The following is a 25,531-nucleotide window of genomic DNA, read 5'->3' as shown; positions in this document are numbered from 1 at the left end:
TTTCACCGGTTGCAAGACTAGAGGCAATTAGAATCTTCCTAGCTTATGCATCATTTAAGAATTTTAAATTCTTTCAAATGGATGTGAAAAGAGCATTTTTAAATGGGAAATTAAGTGAAGAAGTTTATGTAGAGCAACCCCCTGGTTTTGTAGACCATGTTTTGCCAAATCATCTTTATAGGCTTGACAAAGCATTGTATGGTCTGAAACAAGCTCCTAGAGCTTGGTACAACACTTTAACCAATTTCTTGTTTGATCATGACTTTGTTGTTGGAACAGTGGATAAAACCCTGTTTAGATTTACTAAAGATTCTCACATTCTACTTGTTCAGATATATGTTGATGACATTATCTTTGGTTCTACTAATCCCAAATTGTGTGAGAAATTTTCTAAGCTGATGTAGTACAGGTTTGAAATGAGCATGATGGGAGAGCTTACATTCTTTCTTGGGCTTCAAGTCCGTCAGCTAGAAAACGGAACTCTTATCAACCAGGCCAAATACACCAAAGAACTGCTAAAGAAGTTTTACTTGGAGAACTGTTCTGCAGCAGCTACTCCAATGAGCTCTTCGACTAAATTGAATAAAGATGAAGGTGGCCAAAGTGTCGATGTAATAGCATATAGAGTACTCATTGGATCTCTGCCATATGTAACTGCTAGCAGGCCAGACATTCAATTTGCTGTAGGTGTTTGTGGCAAATTTCAGGTTGATCCTAAACTCTCTCATTTCACTGTTGCTAAACGTATTCTTAAATACTTAAAGGGAACTCAAAATTTGGGACTGTGGTATCCGAAAGATTCTAGTTTCAATTTAACCAGTTTCTCAGATGCAGATTATGCAGGGTGCAAAATCGATAGAAAAAGCACAAGTGGAACTTGCCAATTCCTTGGAGATCGTCTAATCACTTGGTTTAGCAAGAAGCAGACGTCGGTCGCCACATCTACAGCTGAAGTAGTGTATCTTGCAGCTGGAAGTTGTTGTTCTCAAGTTATGTGGATTCAACAACAGCTCAGAGACTATGGGATTCAGGCTGATGAATCTCTAATTTTCTGCGACAACATAAGTGCTATCACAATCACCTACAATCCAGTTCTGCATTCTCGGACAAAACATATTCAAATCAGGCATCATTTCATCCGAGAACACGTAAATCAAAAGTAGATTCGTCTTGAACATGTTTCTACAGATCAACAAATTGCAGACATCTTCACGAAACCCCTACCGGAAGCTAAGTTTTCTCACTTTAGAAACATCTTAGGTCTTGTTGATCTTGATTGATGTGATTACGTGCATAAATTAAGGGGGAATGTATTGTTCAAAACGCAACTGAACAGACATGAAAGACAAAGGTCTTAATTTGTCTTAAGGATTCAGAGTTTGAGAAACACAGCTACTTAGACGCACGTATACTTTAGCAGTTTCATCTTCATCTGAAATTATCGTCTTGGATATTCTAACCTGCATGATTAGACGGATGCGTCTAATAGACGAACACGTCTAATAGACATTAGACGTTTTTACGTCATGAGCAAGAGGATGCTCACGTCTAACCAAACACACGTGTCTCACGTGATGTTTTTGCATAATTAGAAGTATACATCTAATAGACTGATTCTCAAAAGGAAGTTGAAAATGTGAAAAGGAGAATAAACATCTAACTACTGTTGTAATTAGACTCTTCATCTTCTGGCTAGTTGGACAGTTGTCCTTTGCTGGTTTTTGATCAATTTTATTTTTCCCGCCGAAAAACAAATCAATCATTCCTCAAAAGAATTGAAGACACGTGTCTCTCAATATACAAAGAATGACTAATATTTCTGACAATTTTTGCTTGTACACAAAGTATTAAATGTTTAGTTTCATGCAAACATTAAATGATACATTTATTGGGAACAAACTTTTGATGTTCTTGACAGTAGAAGTAATCATTAGTTATTTTCTACATGATTAAACCTTGATACTTATAGGATTATTCATTCTAAAGAATAGAGTTCTTCAAAATCCCTCTCTCTCTCGAATTCGAATCGTCTAAACCCTTGTTCATCAAGTCGAAATGTCATCCTTCCGTCCAAAGTCGATTCAGGTGGACTTTAGATCCGTATCCACTCTACAATCTCCGGAAATGCATAGGATGTTTGAGTCTTTAAAAGTTTCCGGGCTGAGAAAATTCTTCACCACTCATGAAATCTATCATGAACAGTTGGTTCATGAATTTTTCGCAACCGTTGGGTTCTATCAAGATAAAATTATTGTTGGGGTCGTGATGGGCCAGATGATCTCCATCACAGAAGAGTCTTTTGGTACGTTTTTCCAACTTCCAAAAGTAGGTATTGATGATTTCTCAACCACTCCTCCTGATCTAATGATTTCAATGATAAGAGTCTTCTCTGATTCTCCTCAAGTAGGAATTCATGGAAAGAAAAACCTCCTGAAGGTTGAATTTGCTTTGTTAAGCGATATCATCTGGAAATCTCTTCTCTCTAAAGATCTTCTTACAAGTATTGTACGAAGGTCTTTCAGATAATGGTGGCTATCACTAGGAGTGTTCCTGTCAACTGGACAAGTTTCCTCTTCGGAAATCTTGTAAGAATGGTTGTTGCTCGGAAGACTATCTTTGGTTTTGACGGTCCTCTTAGCTCTTTTCTGTGCTTCCTTCTGAATGAACCTGGTAAGAGTTTTCCCATTCCCTCTAAAATCCTGAACTACCAGAAGGTGGTAGACTACATTCAAAGGGTGGAGATGCTTAAGTCCAAGAAAAGGAAAAGAGAACACTCCAACTCCCTCTAACCGCAGTCTTAGAGATCTCTTAGGTTGAAGTCTATCATTTCCAGAGTAAAGTCTAGGAAGAAGAAGAAGAATATAATTTAAAATGTCTCTATGAATTTTTGTTGAATATTTTGATGATGTTTTTGTGATACTTATTTTTGGTTACTCTAAACAATGTTTTGTGTGTTTCTTCTGAAAACACTCATCTGTAACTCATCTGATTGTGATATCTTGAATGTCTTACATGTACGCAAACATGTTTTAGTTTATTTATATGATGAATGCATGTGTTGATATATATATATGCATGTTTGCAATTTCTTCATCAAAAAGGGTGAAATTGTTGGGTCAAATTATTTTGACTGAGTGTTGAAATAATTTAACCATTGAGATTTTGATGATGAAATGACTTATGAGTTTTGATGCAGGTGTATTGAAACAATATTTCATGAGACTTGGCTCTAATGAGGAACATTAAACCGATTTTGGAAAATAAATGTATAGACTTAGACGTACAGTCTAACTCATCGGAGTTAGACGTGTAGTCTAATGAATGCATAGAATTAGACGTACAGTCTAACTCATCGGAGTTAGACGTGTAGTCTGATGAATGCATAGAATTAGACGTACAGTCTAACTCATCGGAGTTAGACGTGTACTCTAATGAATGCACAGAATTAGACGTACAGTCTAACTCATCGGAGTTTGACGTGTAGTTTAATATACACGGAATTAGACGTAAGTCTAATATATTCGCAATTAGAAGTACAGTCTAACTCACCGTAGTTAGACGTGTAGTCTAATAGACTTTCAATTAGACGGATGGTCTAATAGATATTCGGAATTAGACGTACAGTCTAACTCAGCCGAGTTAGACGTGTAGTCTAATATATTTACAATTAGACGGATAGTCTAATATGTGCAGAATTAGACGTGCAGTCTAACTCAGTGGAGTTAAACGTGCAGTCGAATTGAAAGTGAAAGTTAAACGTGAGTCTAACTCTTTCAGACAAGTCTGAGGTAGAACCGGAATTAGACGTGCAGTCTAACTTAGTGGAGTTAGACGTGCAATCTAATGGTTGTTGAATAATTAGACGTGTAGTCTAATTAAGTGAAAGTTAGACGTGAGTCTAACTCCTTCATACAAGTCTGAGGTAGAACCGGAATTAGACGTGCAGTCTAACTCAGTGGAGTTAGACGTGTAGTCTAATGGTTGTTGGATAATTAGACGTGTAGTCTAATTAAGTGAAAGTTAGACGTGAGTCTAACTCCTTCAGACAAGTCTGAGGTAGAACCGGAATTAGATGTGTAGTCTAACTCAGTGGAGTTAGACATGCAGTCTAATGGTTGTTGGATAATTAGACGTGTAGACTAATTAAGTGAAAGATGGACGTGAGTCTAACTCCTTCAGACAAGTCTAAGGTAGAACCGGAATTAGACGTGTAGTCTAACTTAGTGGAATTAGACGTGCAGTCTAATGGTTGTTGGATAATTAGACGTGTAGTCTAATTAAGTGAAAGTTAGACGCGAGTCTAACTCCTTCAGACAAGTCTAAGGTAGAACCGGAATTAGACGTACAGTCTAACTTAGTTGAGTTAGACGTGTAGTCTAATGGTTATTGTAATTAGACGTGTAGTCTAATTATATTAGATCAGTCGGTCTAATAGACTCGGTTATTAAAAGGAGATGTTTGATTTCATTAGACTGATTTTCACAATCCGTCTAACTGAAATACATTTAATGCTCAATTTAAGTAGTATGCTTGAAGTTAACATTTCACCTACCCACGTGCTATAGTTGTACCCTACTCCCGCTCTACTTTCTAGTGAAGATTAGTACAACAGCTGTGTGCAACCAACTAAGGAATGCCACGTAAGAGAATTTTCCTCACATTACTTATGCTCACGTAAGAGTTTTTCAGGTACATCCTTGATGGAATATTCGGCGCACTACCAGTGTTGTACGGCCACGATCCTTGTGCTCAGAACCTGCTGTGTATAATGGAGGCTTTCCAATGGAAGAGTGCCACGTATCATTCTAAAAGATTCGACCGTTAGCTCCTGCTCAGTATTTAACAAATCTAAAGGACAACGGACAATCTGTCTTAGAGAACGAACAAGCAATCGGATTTTGTAGAGAGAGAAACCATTCGACTTTCTTGCTTGCTAAATTCAAGCCTTTGAATACTCATTCTGTGAAGCTGCTTTCTGATTGTATTGTGTGTGAATCAAGAGAGAGCTAGAATTGAACAGAAAGTGTTTTGTTCAAAAGTGAGCTAAGTGTGTGTAAACTGTATTTGATTCGAATCATATTATAGTGAATCTTTCAAGTGGTTGGAAGAAAGGGTGACGTGGGAGAGTTTCTTCGAACATCCATAAACAATCTGTTGTGTTCTTGGTTTCTGTCATCTTTTCATATTTCATCTTGTGCTTAAACCAAAGTAAACAATTCCGCCTTAAATCTGTTTCAAGTGTTTACAAAAGTTTGCGTAGAATAGAAAGCGAATTAAATCCCTAACAGGATTTCTTTCAAACCGTTTTTCATAAGCCTTCATCCTTAGTCAGACCCCCGTCTCTATAGATAAAGCCGATCCTATCAACTTGTTTAGTCAATTAAAATGAATTTAGGAAATAAGTTTACTAAATCAACATTCTTATAATAATGAGCTGACATTATTTTGATGATGTGCGAATTAATTAAAATAAAACTTAGTTATGCACAAGCGACTGAATAAAATTAAACTATATAAATGTCGTTTTGCAAGAACAAATCTAAAGAAGACTACTTATTCGGATGTCATCTAACTCCTTTATACATGGTCTCAGAAGTGCGCGTTGTTAGACGTTGTCTAACTTCTTTAGACATTTTTAAAGGGATGCGTAGTAAGACACAGTATAACTCCTTTAGACATGGTTTAACGGGAAGCGTAGTTAGACACAGTCTAACTCCTTTAGATGTGGTCTAAAGAGAAGTACAGTTAGATGCAGTCTAACTCCTTTAGATTTGGTCTAAAGGGAAGAACAGTTAGACGCGGTCTAACTCCTTTAGACATGGTCTAAATGGAAGCGTAGTTAGACGCGGTCTAACTCCTTTAGACGTGGTCTAATGGGAAGCACAATTAGACGCGGTCTAACTTCTTTAGACGTGGTCTAAAGGGAAGCGTAGTTAGACGTGGTCTAACTCCTTTAGACATGGTCTAGAGGAAAGCATATTTAGATTCAGTCTAACTCCTTTACACATGGTCTAAAGGGAAGCACAGTTAGATGCGGTCTAACTCCTTTATACGCGGTCTAACTCCTTTAGACGTGGTCTAAAGGGAAGCTCATTTAGATGTCGTCTAACCTTTATAGACGCGGTCTAAAGAGGAAGCGCAGTAAGAAGCTTTCTAACTCCTTTAGACGTGGTCTAAAGGGAAGCGTAGTTAGAGGTGGTCCAACTCCTTTAGATGTGGTCTAAAGGGAAGCGAAATAAGACACGGTATAACTCCTTTAGACGTGGTATAAAGAGGAAGCGCAGTTAGATGTTGTCTAACTCCTTCTTAGACGCGGTCTAAAGATGGAGCGCAAGTACACGTTGTCTAACTTGATCAGACGTCCGAAGGAGCGTCTAACTACGTAACTCAACTCATCTATAGTTATTGTTTTCAATAGTCTGACAACTTAGCTCCAACAACGAATGAACAACTTCCATGTTCTCCAATATTCAAATTGCCCACGATGTGTTGTACCTTCCAATACAACACAATATCAGAGAATATCCGACGCACTAATTGTCTAGTAGGACCATGATCTCAATGCTCTGTCTGATGTACCTTTGTACTATTGGCGGCCGTCCATCAAAAGGAGGACACATGTCCTCAAAGAAGTTTCGACCGTTGGTGCAATTCAACTCTAAATAAAAGCCCAAGTACAACAGAAGAACCACTAACCAAAACTAATTACTTTTTAACCTGCTCATGCTTGACGAATCAGTTACCAACTTATCATCTCTAAGTCATTCTTACTACTTTGTTGAACTTGCTCACTACTATCAAGTCATATTCTTTATGTAATGTGTTGTGTATACATTTTCTAGAGATCATTCTGAAATTCATTCACTGTTCTTTCTGTGTGATATCTCAGTGTTGTAAGTTGAGTAGAGGGTGTTCTATTTAATAAAGAGTTAGGTATAAGTTCAGAACATGTGGTCAATTAAGTTATGGGTTTCTGACTGAGTTTGTGTAGTGTGTTCTATACCATCAAAGTCTTCTAGTGAATATCCTTTTGTTGAGGAAGAAGGGGTCACGTAGGAGTTTTGTTTCCGAATATCCATAAATCTCCCTATGTTCTTTACTTTATGTCATTGACATTTATTAATTCGAAGCTTCAAATCCAATAAACGGTTCCGCACTTGAACTTGTTGAAGAGTTTGTGAAGATTTGTGAAGAATAAAAAAGACCTTAATTTCTAACAGAGTTAAAATTGAATTGAAGTGTATAAGCTATTTACAATAGCCAGACCCCTGTCTCTATTGTTAACAAGTGGTATTAGAGCCTCATTTTCTATTCTCAAGCATCATAAGATCCAAAATCATGTTTATGGATATCACCAACAAGGTTCCTATGTTCATTAAGGAAAACTACAACGGATGGAAGGTGAGAGTGTAAACTCATTTATCTTCCATAGATGATGACATGTGGTTTGTCATCACCAATGGTCAGATAAAGATCGTGAAGCCAAGATGTGAATGGACTAGTGAAGATAAGAGGAAGAACAACCTCAACAACATGTCTAAAGACATCATCTAAAAGACATTGTATGACAACATGTTCAACAAGATCATCACCTTCCCCACTGCGAAAGAAATTTGGGAGAAGCCGACTCAACTATGTAAGGACAATGAACAAACGAGAGTAAACAAACTTATGGTTGCCACATAGTAGTTTGATAACCTCAAGATGCGTCCTAAAGAGACGATGACTAAATTCGATTAGAGATTCAATAAGATTATCACTACTCTCTCCACTTTGGGCAAGACTTACATAAACAAAGAGGTTGCGATCAAAGTTATGCGTGCTCTGCCCAAAGAGTGGGATATTAAGACGATGGCTATGAGGGAGTCTAATGAACTCAACAAGATGGAGATCTATGATTTGATAGTTGATCTGAAGGCCTATGAGTTTTAGATAACCACTATGAACGAAGAGGAGCATTCCACATCTATCATCTCAACCAAGGTGCTGGTGATCGCTGAAGAGCCACCTACTACCACTGATGTAAAGACTGCTATGAAGCATGTTAGTAGTGATGTCGTGGCTCTCTTCGTGAAGAAATTCGGAAAATTCAAGTAGAAGATCAATCCTAACTCAAGCTCTTCAAATAATAACAATGATGATAATAGTAACTTTAAGGCTAATTTGAAGTATTTTAAGGGTGATAAACTAGGACACTTCAAAGCGGAATGTAAGAAGCCAAAGCGTGATGACAAGAGAAAATATGAGAAGAAAAACAACAAAGAGCTGCAGGTTCTCATGGCTGCTGATAGCGAGGCCAAGTGGACCCAAATCAACTCAGATGATTCATCACCCAGCGACAACGATGATGAGAACATTACATGCTTCATGGCAGAGGAAGAATCTTGGGTATTCGAATTCTCCTCTAAGGAGTTTACAAGAGATGAATTAACTGCTTCACTTAGTGACATGATCATTGAGTACAAGAAGTTGTTAGACTCTTTTAATGAAATAAGATTGAAATATGAAACTGATAACTCTTCTTCATCTCAAACTTCTGAAACAAAAGATTTTGAAAACAAAGTGATTGATCTCTCATTTGAGAATGAGAAGTTCAAAGAAAAGGTTCAAACACTAGTATCTGAAAACCAATATTTGACTTATAAGTATGGAGATGTAGTTAGATAACAAATAAGTATGTTGAGGCCTGCCGGATACAAATCCGGTTTAGGATTTGACAATGCCAGCCCAGACAAGTCTTGAAAAAAGTTAAACCTACTGAAAGACAAGATTAAGCCAATAAGCTTTGTCAGGGATAGTTTAACTAATAAAGGAACTAATTCAATCTTTGAAGATTTAACCTTAAAGTATTAGATAGTTTATGTTAAGTCAATTGAAAATTGGCTGAAGCCTAGAAAGGGAGCAACCAGCAAGTCTGGCAGACCAAAACTTGACAGGAAGTCTAGGAGTTTTAGACAAAAACAATTAGCTGGCTTGTTAGACTAGACAAGAGTGAGTGGAGCAGAGTAGTAGAGAGCTAGTTGAACATGGGTAGACGTATGTTAACTTCAGACGGCTGCTGAATCGAGGCATTAGACGTGCTCCATTAGACTTCTAAGTCTAGAGAATTTAGACGTCAACGTCTAATTGCGTATTCCATTAGAAAACCAAGTCTAGTAGAGTTAGACTACAACGTCTAACTACGCAACCCTTCAGACTTGTCTGAAGGAGTTAGACGTCAACATCTAACATCACATCCCATTAGACTACCACGTCTAATGGAGTTAGACTTCAACGTCTAACTATGTATCTATTAGACTGCAACATCTAACTACGTATCACTTCAGACTTTTCTAAAAGAGTTAGACGTTAACGTCTAACTTCGGATCCCATTAGACTACCACGTTTAATGGAGTTAAACATCAACATCCTACTATGTATCTGTTAGACTGCAACGTCTAACTACGTATTACTTCGGACTTGTCTAAAGGAGTTAAACATCAACATCTAACTTCGCATCCCATTAGACTACCATGTCTAATAGAGTTAGACTTCAACGTCTAACTACGTATTTGTTAGACTGCAACGTCTAACTACGCATCCATTTAGACTTTTATGAAGGAGTTAGACGTCAACGTCTAACTACGTTTCCCATTAGACTACCATTTCTAATGGAGTTAGACTACAACGTCTAACTTCACATCATGTATATTTAGCCTAATTAGACCACATCTAATTTAGCATAGTCTTACGCACCTGCACAAAATAAATAGATAACTTAACTTTATTTTAGATGAATATCGAGCTTTATTCACAACTAGACATTATCAAAATTTCGTAATGTTCATAACTAAACATCATGAAAATTCCTTTCTAAACATTATCAAATTATGTTGTTTAATATTTCATATCTTTTGACTTTTAAGTTAATTACTTCTCACTTAATTAACTATTATTTTTTTTCCCAACAATTTCACCCTTTTTGATGATGTTAAAACCATGAAATCTTAATAAAGAAATATAAACACCCATCAAATAAGATAGAAATCAAAGTAGTTCACCAAAATATTCAAACATAAGTTTTAAAATATGAAAAGAAAGAAAGAGATTTATAATCCTTCTAGAAATGGGTTGCCTGTTAGGATGTCGTGGAATCGAGTGATAGAAGATTGGCCTCCACTTCCACCACCTCTATCGCCTCTACGACCTAGACCACCTCTCTTTCCTGGTCTGCAAACTTCTTCGTTCTCTTTAGCAACTTTAAGTTTTGATTTCGATCGGGATCCTCTAGCATCTCCACCTCTAGAGCTACCTTCCCCTTTTTAATATTATCAGCTTCAATAAGGGCTCTTTCCATAACATCAGCATCCTCAGCCACTTCAACAGCATGAACAGTTCTTGCAAATGAGTCAGCTTGCTACATTCGCTCGGTTTCAACTCTATTCATTGGGTTGGACATTTCCACCATTTGGGCTCGCATGAGATCCATTCCTGATATAACACCTTGATGAAGCTCTAGGGTGAGAGTCTTTAATTCAGCATACTGCTCTGATTGTCTATTGAAGAAATTCTTCTCAAACTTCTTGTATTGAGAATTAACAATGTTGATTTCATAAGTATTTCTCTTCAAATTATTCTCCAATTCTTTTTGAGTATAAAGAATGGAAGACAAATCTTCCTTTCTTGAAATTGAGCCCTTCTCAAGATTAGCCAATCTGGACTGCATATCCAGCATATTTTGTTGTATGGAGTTCATCGCATCCAACATGGAATTACAGAAGTTTGCTCCTCTAGGAGAAGCCTCTTCTGAAGACTAAGCAGTAGAGGAAACAACATGAGAACAAGCTAGAGCAGTACGAATTGGGATCACAAATACATTATGATGATGTTTAGATATGAATGAAGCTAAGTCGTCTAATTGTTTCTATGCAGGTGCATCAGATTAGAAAAACTTAGTTGTGGTCCAAGCAGATTAATTAGACATGTTACGTAGTTAGACGCGCTAGTCTAACAAATATGTAATTAGACGTGTCAGTCTAATAGATATGTAGTAAGACGTGCAAGTCTAACAGATATGTAGTTAGATGTGCAAGTCTAACAGATACGTAGTTAGACGTGTCAGTCTAACTCAGATTAGTCTGAAGTAATGTAAGGTTAAAGGTTGAAGTATAACTTCATTAGACGTGGTAGTCTAATGGGATGCGTAGTTAGACATTGCAGTCTAAATCCATTAGACGTGGTAGTCTAATGGATATCTGTGATAGACGGTGGAATCTAACTCTATTAGACTTGGTAGTCTAATGGAGCAAGTCTAATGCCTCGCTTCAGCAGCAGTCTGAAGTTAGCATACGTCTACCCACGATCAACTAGCTGTACGCTACTCTTGCTCCACTTTTTCTTGCAGACCAGTACGCTAACTATTTGCATCAAATGAATGAACGCCACATACGCAAAGATTCCTCCCACTACATGTTCAATACAAGATAGTTGCAGAAGGATATCTCGCGCACTACCATTCAGTACAGACACGTTCTAGAAGCAAAGAGTCTGATGTACTTTATACTTTAGGCGGCCATCCTATAGGCGCGTGCCACGTGTCCAGGAAAAAGATTCGACCGGTTGTGTCCTTCCACTATATTAGATGCTCAAGGACAAAGGACAAATCTTCCAGAAGAATTATAAGTTACTCCGCTCACATTACGAATTAAGAAATCGCTCTTGCACTTACTGATCGTACATCATTTTTCAAGTTCAAGAGAGAGAATCAAAACACTATCTAGTTGAGAGATATATTGATCATATTGTAAGTTGAACAGAGTGTGGTCTGTTCAACAGAGTGTTAGCTAGTCCGTAAGATGTATTTGATTCAAGAAGTTTAGTGAAATCCTTCCGGTTGTTGGAAGAAGGGGTGACATAGGAGAGTTAGCTTCGAACATCCATAAACAACTTGTTGTCTTATTTACTTTCAGTCCTTGCAATCTTCTTGGTTCAAAGCTTAAAACCCAAACAAACAATTCCGCACTTGAATTGTTTCAAGTGTTTGTGAAGGTTTGCAAAGAATATACAGAGATATTAATCCCTCATAGGATTTATATCATTCCGTTAATCCGAAGTTGTTATCAATAGTTAGACCCCTATCGCTATTGATTACACCGATCCTATCAATTGGTATCAGTGTTCCGCTTTCTATTCTAAAGCAATAAGAACTTGAATCATGTTGAAAGATGCTAACTCCTCTAAGATTTCTATGTTTTTGAAAGAAAACTACAATGGTGTAGAAGAAGAAAGTTCGTTCCCATCTTGCCTCCTTGCACGATGACATGTGGAGTGTTGTCACTAAACGACCTATCAAGATCGACAAAGAAAAATCTAAGTGGATAAATGAAGATAAGAGGAAGAACAACCTCAACAACGTATCCATGGATGTCGTGTACAGATCACTTAACGATAGTATGTTCAACTATATTATATCTTGCGAGTCTACCAAAGAAATTTGGGACAGACTCACTCAACTCTATGAAGGCAACGAGCAAACCAAAGAGAACAAGATAACGGTAGCCACTCAGCAGTTTGACAACTTCAAGATGCGTCCAGGAGAGACGATGACTAAGTTCGATGCAAGATTCAGTCAGATTGTTACCACCATATCCATTCTAGGAAAGACCTACAGCAACAGAGAGATTGCTATAAAGGTCATGCAAGCTTTACCCAGAGAGTGGGACATCAAGACTTTGGAGATGAGGGAGTCCAAAGACCTCAATAAGATGGAGCTCTTCGACTTGCTTACTGATCTAAAGGCCTATGAGTTCGATTTGAACTCAAGGAATGAAGAAGAGAACTCCACATCCGTCATCATTACCAAGGCTTTGGTGTCTTCCGAGGAGTCACCAGTTGTCAACGAAGAAAAGTCGTCTGCCCAGCAGCTCAGCAACGATGCAATGGATCTTCTCGTGAAGAAATTCGGGAAATACATGAAGAAGAGCATTTCTAATTCAAGCTCTTCAAATAAAACTAATGATGATAAATCTAAATCGAAAGCTAATGTTAAGTGTTTTAACTGTGGTATTCTAGGTCATTACAAGTCGTAGTGCAGAAAGCTGAAACGTGATGAGAAGAAGAAAGACAATAAAGACGAGCTGAAGGAACTCATGGCGGCAGACGGCAATGCCAAGTGGATTCAAAGCAACTCAGATTATTCATCATCTAGGGATAGTGATGATGAAGAGGTTGTTTGCTTCATGGCGAGAGAAGAGGAAGATTATGAGGAATCTAAGGTAGTGGATTTCTTTCCAAAAGATTTTTCATGATATGAACTAGTGGCTGCACTAAATTATATGGTCTCGGAGTATAAAAAATTATCGAAATCTCAAAACATAACAAGATCAGAATCTGAAAATGATGAACCATCTTTTTCTCAAACCTCTGAACCAAAAGTTTTTGAAAACATGGATAAGCTTTCATCGAAATGCTGAAGGAAAAGATTTAAAAACCAATGCTTAATTTATATTGTAAGTTTTTGGACAGGGTCTGGAGAAGCTGTCAAATATCAGATTAGTTTGTTGAGACCTGCTGGATATAAATCCGGTCAAGGATTTGATAGCAATGACTCAGACAAGTTTTTATAAGAAGTTAAACTCAGCAACTGACAAGTTTAAGCCAATAAGCTTTGTTCAAGGGAGTTTAACTGATAATGGAATTGATCCAAGTTGTGAGGAGTTAACCTTAAAGGATGAGATAACTTATGTTCCACCAACAGTTAACTAGTTGAAACTTAAGTTAAATGCAGCTAGCAAGTCTAGTAAACCAAAACCTGACAATAAGTATGAGATATTTTAAAAGAAAACCATCCTCTAAAGTTAAGGGATCAATGGCTAGGAAGTCTTCCTAACTCAAAATCATATGCACTTATTAATACACAAAGAGGGAAGTCCATCAGAATAACTCAAATATGGATATCTAAGGGACTAATTGATCGAGGACCCAAGTGAATGTGGGTACCAAAATTTGTAAATATTTTCTTGTGTAGGTGATACAAGAAAGATGTAGGAAGGAAGATTGGAGGATATTCATCTGAATATGTGTTCTAAAGGATCAACATTGGCTCATGCCACTTAAAAGGACTAAGTGTTTTCTCTTTTAAAATATTTTTGGTCTTAAGGACCTCAAAACATTTATTTATTTTTTTAAATTGAAAGGGAAATTTATTGTGTAAATAAAGATGCACGCAGACGAAAGCTATAATCGGTCTATTAGACGAGGACGTCTAAAAGTAAAGAAAGTACTTGGACGTATACATATTTACATAGTCTGATGTGAAATGTCTTGGTGAAAAACCTACGCTTTTAAACGTTGAAGTCTATTAGACATTTAGACCTTTATAAGACAAGAGTAGTTGGACGCTCACGTATAACCAAACACACGTCTAGTACGTGTTGTTCACGCGTAATTAGACGTCTATGTCTAATAGAAGAATAGACATCTATAAGACAAATGATTAGACGCTTGCGGTTAATAGACTCATGAGTCTAATAGACGTTCGGTCCACACAGACTATTGGGTTAAGATTTTTAAATGTTTAAACTGGTTTTGATAATTTAGATTAAATAGTCAAAAAGGGAGAAATTGTTGGGTTAAGATTTTTAAATGTTTAAACTGGTTTTGATAATTTAGCTTAAATAGTCAAAAAGGTAGAAATTGTTGGGTTAAGATTTTTAATGTTTAAACTGGTTTTGATAATTTAGTTTAAATAATCAAAAAGGGAGAAATTGTTGGGTTAAGATTTTTAAATGTTTAAACTGGTTTTGATAATTTAGCTTAAATAATCAAAAAGGGAGAAATTATTGGGTTAAGATTTTTAATTGATTTATACATAACAATTTTGATTTGATGATTGATGAAATGGTTTTTGATAATAAATGGATAAAACTATGTTCAATAATTGTTAGTCATATCAAATATATAAATATGTATTTAGATATCAACATAGTCTGTGGTGTAGTGGTAAGTACACCTGTCATGTTGGTGACTTGAGTTCAAATCTCACCAGATGTAAAATAAATAATAGGATTTTTGTTAATTTACAATCATAGCTCAAAGTCAACGCGCGGGGTGTCTAATGCGTGGTTCGATGGGGCGTCTAATGCAGAATGCGTCTAATTAGATGGATGACTAAGATGATCAGATGAGCAGATGGACGGCTAAGATGATCAGATGAGGCGTCTAAGAAAATGAACAGCCAAGATGAGGCGTCTAATAGACTGTTAGATGGGGGCGTCTAAGCTGATGGACGTTTAAGATATAAGAAAATAGACGACCAAGATGATCAAATGGGGGCGTCTAAGTAGATGGACGACCAAGATGATCAGATGGGGGCGTCTAAGAAGATGGACAACCAAGATAATTAGATGGGGGAATCTAAACAGATGGACAGCCAAGATGATAAGATGGGGGCGTCTAAGCAGATGGATAACCAAGATGGTCAAATGGGGGCATCTAAGAAAATGGACGACCAAGATGATCAGATGGGGGTGTCTAAGCAGATGGACGGCTAAGATGAGGTGTCTAAGTAGATGAACGTCTAAGTTGATCAGTTGATCAAATAGATGGCTATAATTATTAGATGGGCATCTAAGATAAGCAGATTTCATCTGAAGGAAGATAGGCGTCTAAAGGTTGAGCATCTAAAGGCAGAGCTCATCAAATGAATAACTGCCATGTTTGCCATAATTCAAATTGCTTGTACTGCATTGTACTACCACGATGTCAAGAATATTTCCTGCTGTACTACCCAGTACCTCATGGATAGTACATCCAACGAAAAGATGTCATGTGTCTAAAAGAAGGATTTGACCGTTGAAGCTTTTCAAGAATAAATTGCTACCTAAGACAACAGACAATTTGTTGGCTTAATATATAAGAGAGAGAGAGCTGCTTCATTCATTTTTTTTTCAAGAAAGTTCATGAAATCAAACATCTCACTTATCATCTAGCTGTGAATACATTATAATTACATACTGTCTTTTTTGTGATAAAACTTCAGTGCTTTAAGTTGAACAAAGGTTGTTTTGTTCAACATAGAGTTAGCTATATTAATGAACTGTATTTGATTCTAAGAAAAGTATAGTGAAATCCTTCCGGTGGTTGGAAGAAGGGGTGACGTAGGAGAGTTTGTTCCGAACATCCATAAACAACTTCATGTGTTCTTTACTTTTTTCCATTCATCTTTCATTGGTTCAAAGCTTTAAATTCAACGAACATTTTTGCACTTGAATCTATTTTAAGAGTTCGAAGCATTTGCAAAGAATAGAAATAGATATTAATCTCTAACAGGATTTCTATCAAACCATTTATCCGAAGTCGTCATCAATAGCCAGACCCCATCTCTATTGGTGTCGTCGATCTTATCAATTTGTATCATAGCCTCATTTTCTATTCTTAAGCTTCTAAGGAATTTGAATCATGTCTATGGCTGTCATCAACAATGTTCTCATGTTCTTAGAAGAAAACTACGTCGTGTGGAAGGCGAGAGTCCACGCTCATCTAGCTGCCATAGATGATGACATGTGGTTTGTCATCACCAACAGTTCGATAAAGATTGAGAAGGCTAGATATGAGTGGATCAGTGGAGAAAAAATAAAGAAGAACCTCGAAAACATAACAAAAGACATCATGTACAAGACATTGGATGACAACATGGTACACAAGATCATCACATGTCCCACTACCAAAGATATTTGGGAGAAGTTGACTAAACTGTTTGAGGGCAACGAGCAAACCAAAGAAAATAGACTCATGGTTGCCACACAACAGTTCAATAACTTCAAGATGCGTCCTGGAGAGACGATGACTGAGTTCAATGAAAGATTCAATAAGGTTATCACTTCTCTATCCACTCTAAGCAAGACTTACAACAACAGAGAGGTTGCGATCAAGGTCATCCGTGCTCTGCCCAGAGAGTGAGATATCAAGACGATGGCGATGAAGGAATCTAAAGACCTCAACAAGATGAAGCTCTATAATTTGTTATCCGATTTGAAGGCCTACGAGTTTGAAATAAACTTTAGGAATGAAGAGGAACATTCCACATCCACCTTCATAATAAAGGCATTGGTGACCTCTAAGGAGCCACATACTGCCACTACTGTGAAGGCTTTTGCTAAGTAGATTAGAAGCGATTCCATGGCTCTTTTAATGAAGAAAATCAGCAAATTCATGAAGAAGAGACACTTCAAAGAAGGAAACAGCAAGCCGAAGCGTGATGAGAAAAAGAAAGATGAGAAAAAGAATAAGAAAGAGCTGAAGACTCTCATGGTGACTGAAAACAAAGCCAAGTGGGCCGACAACAACTCAGATGATTCATCATCCAATGTTAGTGATGATGAAGAGGTCACTTGCTTCATTGCAAAAGAAGAAGTTGACTCTGCGGTATTTGATTTCTCCTCAAGAGATGAATTAATTACTGCACTCAATGACATGGTCATTGAGTATAAGAAACTGTCAAACTCTTTTGATGAACTAGATTTGAAAAACAAATCTGATAAATCTTCTTTATCTCGAAACAATGATTCTAAAGTTTTTAAAAACAAAATTGATGAGCTCTCATCTGAGAATGAAATGCTCAAGGAAAATGTTCAAACTTTGTTTTCTGAAAAACAATATTTGACATATGTGGTCGGTTCCTGGACAAAGTCTGGAGATACAGTCAGACAGTAGATAAGTATGTTGAGGCCTGCCGGATGCAAATCCGATTTAGGATTTGATGGCAATGACTCAGACAAGTCTTGTGAAAAGTTAAACCCAGAAACTGACAAGTTTAAGTCTATAAACTTTGTCAAAGGGAGATTAATTGAGAATGGAACTGATCCAAGCTGTGATGATCTAACCTTAAAGGATGAGATTACTTATGTTCCGCCAATTGTTAGCTGGCTGAAACTTAAGATTGAAGCAGCTAGTAAGTTTGGCATATTAAAACTTGACAGGAAGTCAAAGAGTTTTAGACAAAAACCATTATCTAAGATTAACAGTTCAACTGCTAGTAGGAAGACGTCTGCTAAGCCTAAATTATACGCACCAATCACAACGCAATCTGGGAAATCCATAAAAATAATCAAAGTATGGATTCAAGACTGTTGAAGAATCCCTCCATGTAGTTTTTGATGAGCCTGTTGAGAGCAAATCAAATGAACACAGACTGTTGAAGAATCCCTCCATGTAGTTTTTGATGAGCCTGTTGAGAGCAAATCAAATGAACCCGTTGATCTTGCTGACAGACTAAAAGCGACTAGTCTTGAGTCTATAAGTGAAGAAGAAGAAACTTTGGATAAGAGGATGGCTCTGTCTGATCCAGTGGATGATCCGGTTGAAGTTTAACTAGACGTATAGACTCATGTTCAACAAGAAGTTGAGAGTTTGGATGTTGCGGTGTCACCAGTTCAGATGACCAATCCCCTTGGATCCAACTTTAGATGGAACAAAAATCATCCACCAGAACTAATAATCGGAAATCCTTTTTCTTCTCGAAGGACAACACGTCAACTGTTGAATGATATGGCCAACTCTGCATTTATTTCTCAGATTGAACCCAAGAAAAATTGGTGAAGCTATAGTTGGTCCAGATTGGATCAATGCTATGCATGAAGAGTTAAACCAATTTAAGAGAAATAATGTGTGGTATCTTACTCCTAGACCAACTGATAAGTCAGTCATAGGAACAAGATGGGTCTTTAGAAACAAGCTTAGTGAAGATGGTTTAGTCATTAGAAACAAAGCTCGTTTAGTTACTCAAGGATACAGACAAGAGGAAGGTATTGATTTTGATGAGTCTTTTGCACCGGTTGCAAGACTAGAGGCAATCAGAATCTTCCTAGCATATGCATCATTTAAGAAATTTAAAGTCTTTCAAATGAATGTGAAAAGTGATTTTTAAATGGGAAATTAAGTGAAGAATTATATGTTGAGCAACCCCATGGTTTTATAGATCATATTTTTCCAAATCATGTTTAAAGGCTTGACAAAGCATTGTATGGTCTGAAACAAGCTCCTAGAGCTTGGTACGACACATTAACCAACTTTTTATTTGATCATGACTTTGTTGTTGGAACTGTAGATAAAATCTTGTTTAGATTTACTAAAGATTCTCACATTCTACTTGTTCAAATATATGTTGATGACATTGTACTGAAAGAAACCATTTAGAGAAATTAATATACAATATTTCTCATTTTATGTAGTAAATATAATAAAATTAAAAGTATTAAAATAGTGATTGAAAAAAAAATTAAAAATCCATAATGATAGATTGATGAAGGAGTTAGAGAAAATGAAAGTACGAGGAAGAACATTATAACAACTTCTATATTTATATAGTTCTATAGATAATTCAAAACACTTGAATTTATATTAAAATAATATAATAAATAAAAATAAAAATTGTATAAATCTTTTTGTAATCCTACCTAGATTCTTGAAATACTTTTATGTACAATATAAAATATGATTTAATTAATTAATAAAAAAATAATGTTTTTATTTAGATAGAGACATATTTAATATTTTAGATTTATTTCCTTTAATATCTCCTAAAAGATATTTAATTAAGTAAACATAAATTTTAAAATATCATTTTACTATGTAAGAATAACATATTTAGTACTATTAAAGATAATAAATTAATATAAAGAAAAAATGACTTATTTATTTATTTTTAAAATGAAATATTATTAATATTTAATTATATATATTATTATTTGGTAAAACTTAAAATTATATTAAACATGTTATAATCATCTTTGATTCTAGAAATAAATTTTATTTGTTTAATACAAAATAGATGTAGGTAATTTATTAAATTGAATATTTTTTTAGATAGAGATATATTTAATACTATTGATTAATTTCCATATATAGTTCATAAACTAAATTTTTATATAGTAAACATCCATTTTAAAATATCATTATGCTATATAAAAAATAAAATATTTATTACTATTAAACACACTAAATTAACTTCAAGAAAAAGTGACTTATATTTTTATTTTGGAAATGAAATTTAATAAATATTTGATTACATATTAATAATATATATATATATATATATATATCAATATCTATGTAAATATAACCATATTTTATCGGAAAAAATTGAAATTGATATTTAAAGAATTTAAAAATTAATTGTTTCTTTTTTAGAATTATTTTATAATGTAAAAGTATATTTAATGTAATTGAAATATTATATGTCAAACCTGAATAATATAAGCACTTTATAATACAAATATTATATTTAATTGTATTTTTTTAAAATTATTAGTAGAAAAAAACTAAAGTCCAAAATTGTTTTAAATTGTTAACAGAAATGAATAGAATAATCTCCCACTTGAACCACCATGAAATATAATTATAAAATCTAATTAATTGAAATTTTAAGATATATATTTATAATATTTTATAAAAAATAATTACAAGGTAGTTAGAATTAGGTATATGTGGGTTAATATTAAAGCTGGTTAAAATGAGAAAATATGATTAAAACGTTAAAATCACAAACATAATAAAATCTAATAAACACAATATCGGTATTAGACTATATAAATGATGAAGTTTACTATTATGCTACCAAAATATCTCAAATCTTGAAACACTTTAATTTCTTTGTCGTACTATGCAAAAATGTGAATTCTTGAATTTATTTGTCGTATTTTGTATGAGTGTGAAATCCTTCAATTTCTTTGTCGTCTTCGGTATATTTGTGAAATTTTTTAATTTTTTTATGTCTTAATTTGTATAGGTATAAAATTAATATATTTCATTTAAATTAGTAATAGATCTGTATACTTATTGCGTGAATGTAGGGTTAAGTTTGAGACTTTATTATTATTTAAAAAATAATTAATTTAATTTATTTTGTAACGATTAGTTTTGATAGTATATATTTTGTAAGAGTAAGTATATGGAGGTTGTTTGTTAATAGATGATACTCTTTTAAAACTTGAAATGGTTAATTATAAAATTATAAGATTATAAATAATAAATATTTGTGTTAAAATTACATTAAATCAAATATTATATCTAAACTATTTCAATAATAAACAAATCTGAAAGTGATGCTATCGAACCAACTTAGAATATAATTTTCAAATAAATTTATCTGTTTATATACTTTAATATTTAAATAATAAATGAATGTTTTATTCTTGTATAGTAATATAAAAAATAATTAGTTTAGTAACTACCTTGAAATATTTATTAAAGATGCTTACAAATTTTGTACAACATTTTATTTATTTCAGGAATATCTGTTGTTGGTGGAGAAATATTTGTTATGATTTTAATTCAAATGATGAATTTAAAAATATTTATTACTAAAAAAAGTAGATTATATTAAATAAGTCAAAATATTAAAATAATAGAATAACATTATTTATTGATTATTTTTATATTGCAAAGAGAGAAATGCACAAACTCATTACAAATATATAGTGAACATATTTAGGTATAAATAATGTAATATGATCTTCTTATACACAAGAAATCAATTATTTTCAATTCAAAAACTGCTTCTATATATGGTGCACTTTTATTTATTATCTCAAACACTTGATATCGCCTTAATATTTCATATGTTTAATTTGATATAATTGTTTTTTTTAGGAATTATAATATACTAATTATCAGTGAGATATTACACTATTTTTAATCATTTTTCAATTCTTTCAACTATTTTAATTTTGAAATAAAAAACTATTACTTAATATTTTATAAACTCTAATTCAAACTAACATTTAAAAAAAGTTAAAATTTTATTTTGATAGGATCGACTTAATCGATAAAGACGGGGTCTGGCTATTGATGAAGGATTATGAAAAACGGTTTGAAAGAAATCATGTTATGATTTAATTCGCTTTTTATTCTACGCAAACACTTGAAACAGATTCAAGGCAGAATTGTTTACTTGGGTTGGAAGCACAAGATGAAATATGAAAAGATGACTGAAATGAAAGAACACATTAGTTTGTTTATGGATATTCGGAGAAACTCTCCTACATCACAACCCTATGATTCGAATCAAATACAGTTTACACACACTTAGCTCACTATTGAACAAAACACTTTCTATTCAATTACAAGATGAAAAATATCACTCAGCTAAAGGTGTTTTTATTCTAACTCTCTCTTGATTCACACACAGTACAATCAGAAAGCAACTTCACAATATGAATGTTCAAAGGCTTGAATTCTCTGTAATTTCAGTAGGCAAGAGATTGGCAGTCAGTCGGTTGATTGTCAAAGAAAACCCAGTAAGTCGTCTGTTGTTCTTGATATTTGTTAAATATTGAGCAAGAGCTAATGGTCGAATCTTTTAGAATGATACGTGGCACTCTTCCATTAGAAAGCCTCCATTGTACACAACAGGTTCTGAGCACAAGGATCGTGGCCGTACACCACTAGTAGTTCGCCGAATATTCCATCAGAGATGTACTTGCAAAACAAGTAGTGTGAGGAAAATTTTCTTACGTGGCATTCGTTGGTTGGTTGCATATAGCTGTTGTACTGATCTTGACTAGAAAGTGGAGTAGGAGTAGGATACAGCTATAGCACGTGGGTAGGTGGATGCTAGCTTCAAACATACTGCTTAAGCTGAACATTAGACGTATTTCAGTTAAACGGATTGTGAAAATCAATCTAATGAAATCAAACATCTCCTTTTAATAACAGAGTTTATTAGACCGCCTAGTCTAATAGAATTAGACTTACGTCTAATTACAATAACCATTAGACTGCATGTCTAACTCCACTGAGTTAGACTGCACGTCTAACTCCACTGAGTTAGACTGCACGTCTAATTCCGGTTCAACCTCAGACTTGTCTTAAGGAGTTAGACTCACGTCTAACTTTCACTTAATTAGACTATTCATCTAATTATCCAATAACCATTAGACTGCACGTCTAACTCCGTTGAGTTAGACTGCACGTCTAATTCCGGTTCTACCTTAGACTTGTCTGAAGGAGTTAGACTCACGTCTAACTTTCACTTAATTAGACTATACGTCTAATTATCCAATAACCATTAGACTGCACATCTAACTCCGTTGAGTTAGACTGCACGTCTAATTCCGGTTCTACCTCAGACTTGTCTGAAGGAGTTAGACTCACGTCTAACTTACACTTAATTAGACTATACGTCTAATTATCCAATAACTATTAGACTGCACGTCTAACTCCGTTGAGTTAGACTGCACGTCTAATTCCGGTTCTACATTAGACTGCACGTCTAACTCCACTAAGTTAGACTGCACGTCTAATTCCGAATATATTAGACTGTCCGTCTAATTCTATATACATTAGACTATCCATCTAATTGCAAATATATTAGATTGCACGTCTAATTCCGCATATCTATTAGACAACACATCTAATTCTATGCATTCATTAGACTGCACGTCTAACTCCATTGAGTTAGACTGCACGTCTAATTCTATATATTCATTAGACTGCACATCTAACTCCGCTGAGTTAGACTGCACGTCTAATTCTATGCATCTAATGCCAAAATCTATCTAATGACCCTCATTAGAGCCAAGTCTTATGAAATATGATTTCAATACACCTGCATCAAAACTCATAAGTCATTTCATCATCAAAATCTCAATGGTTAAATTATTTCAACACTTAGTCAAAATAATTTGACCCAACAATTTCCCCCTTTTTGATGAAGATATTGGAAACCTGCAATCATATACCAAAATATGCATTCAACATATAAATAAAACAAACCCTGTTTGTATGCAAGTAAAACATTCAAGATATAAAAATCAATCACAAATGAGTGTTTTCAGAAGAAAACACACAAAATATTGTTCAAGGTGACAAAAATGAGTTTACACCAAAAACATCATCAAAATATTCAAACAAAAATTTCATAAAGTAATTTATATTCTATTCTTCTTCTTCTTCCTATCACTTCACTGGAAATGATGATTCTTCAACCTAGGAGGTCTCTAAGACTGCAGTTAGAAGAGGGTTGGAGATATCTCTTTTCCTTTTCTTGGATTTGAGCATTTTCACCCTTTGAACACAATCGACAACCTTCTGGTTTTTCAGGATTTTAGAAGGAAGGTGAAAACTCTTATCGGGTTCATTTAGAAGGAAGCACAGAAGAGAGCTAAGGGGACCATCAAAACCAAAGATAGTCTTCCGAGCAACAACCATTCTGACAAGATTTCCGAAGAGGAAGCTTGTCCAGTTGATAGGAACACCCCTGGTGATGGCTATCATTATCTTAAATACCTTCGTACAATACTTGTAAGAAGATTCTTTGGATAGAAGAGATTTCGAGATGATGTCGCTTAGAAGAACAAACTCATCCTTCAATAGATTTTTCTTTCCATGAAAGTCCACATGAGGAGAATCAGAAAAGACTTTCATCATTGTGATCATTAGTTCATCTAGAGTGGATGAAAATTCATCAATACCTACTTTTGGAAGCTGGAAAAATGTACCGAAAGACTCTTCGGTGATGCACATCATCTTGCCCATTATGACCCCAGCAACAACTTTATCTTGATGAAGACAGCGGTTTCGAAAAATTCATGAACCAACTGTTCATGATAGAGTTCATGAGGGGTGAGGAACTTTCTCAGCCCAATGCTTTCAGGGATTCAAACATCTTGATCATGCCCGGAAATTTCAGAGTGGATACGGATCTAAAATCCACCTGAATCGATTTTGAACGGAAATACAACATTTCGATTTGGTGAACAAGGGTTTAGACGATTCGAATTCTAGAGAGAGAGGGATTTCGAAGAACTCTAATTTTTAGAATGAATAACTCCATAAATATCAATGCCTAACAATTTTTTCATTCCTAGGATTAACATCTGATGGCCACAATTATTCCTCGAGAAAAATATATTTGTACTTTTTATCTTGTTTTAGTCAATTAATTTGATTTCGTTTATTAACACTATTCTCTTATTTTTAAAAGACTTTATTATTTAAAATAGTTAAAGAGTAATAATTTTATCAAGCATTACTAGGAAAGAATTTTGTATTTTAGACGAATTTTTCAAAAAATAAATATTTGTTTTGAGATTTCTAATAGATAGAAAGTATCAATAATAAGGTACAGCTTTATGATAGCTTATATAGACTTATTATAAGTTAGTAAGATTTTCATATACTTGTGTTTGATGTTTGTAAACATCCAATTCATTTATATCTTAATCAAACTAATTTTTGATATCTCTATATAAACCATCGTAGATATATAACTTAATATTAATACATATCGTTTTATAAATTACAACAAAATGTATTTTTTAATTGAATTTTAAGTGTACCTTTTTATTTCTTAATAATAACATTATTGTCTGAATTTGTGTTCTGTTCTTTAACTTAAGTACTCTAAATCTAATAAGATTCTTAAATATGAGTGATTGTGTCCTTAATTGAAGAGCATCATGATTTGCTTGGAGTGATGGAGTGGAGTCTTATGAAATGATTTTGCGGATTAATTAGAATTTGATATAAACAAAAAATTATTGAGAATGAGGAC

At 34.6% G+C, this 25,531-nt stretch overlaps 1 protein-coding gene across 1 annotated transcript; it reads left to right on the top strand.

The window, feature by feature from the left end:
- The first annotated feature begins 12,743 nt into the window (after positions 1–12,743).
- Positions 12,744–15,530, top strand: LOC124930216 (cylicin-1-like). The gene is made up of 3 exons (XM_047470574.1): positions 12,744–13,022; positions 13,068–13,253; positions 15,402–15,530. Exons 1-3 carry the CDS (start codon positions 12,744–12,746, stop codon positions 15,528–15,530), a joined length of 594 nt encoding a protein of 197 aa, XP_047326530.1.
- Positions 15,531–25,531: the final 10,001 nt, after the last annotated feature.

The sequence above is a fragment of the Impatiens glandulifera genome, chromosome 3 (genome assembly GCF_907164915.1).
Source record: "Impatiens glandulifera chromosome 3, dImpGla2.1, whole genome shotgun sequence".
In the NCBI taxonomy this organism is placed as follows: domain Eukaryota; kingdom Viridiplantae; phylum Streptophyta; class Magnoliopsida; order Ericales; family Balsaminaceae; genus Impatiens; species Impatiens glandulifera.
Note: the sequence above shows the minus strand (reverse complement) of the source record. Positions and strands in the feature narration are given on the sequence as shown.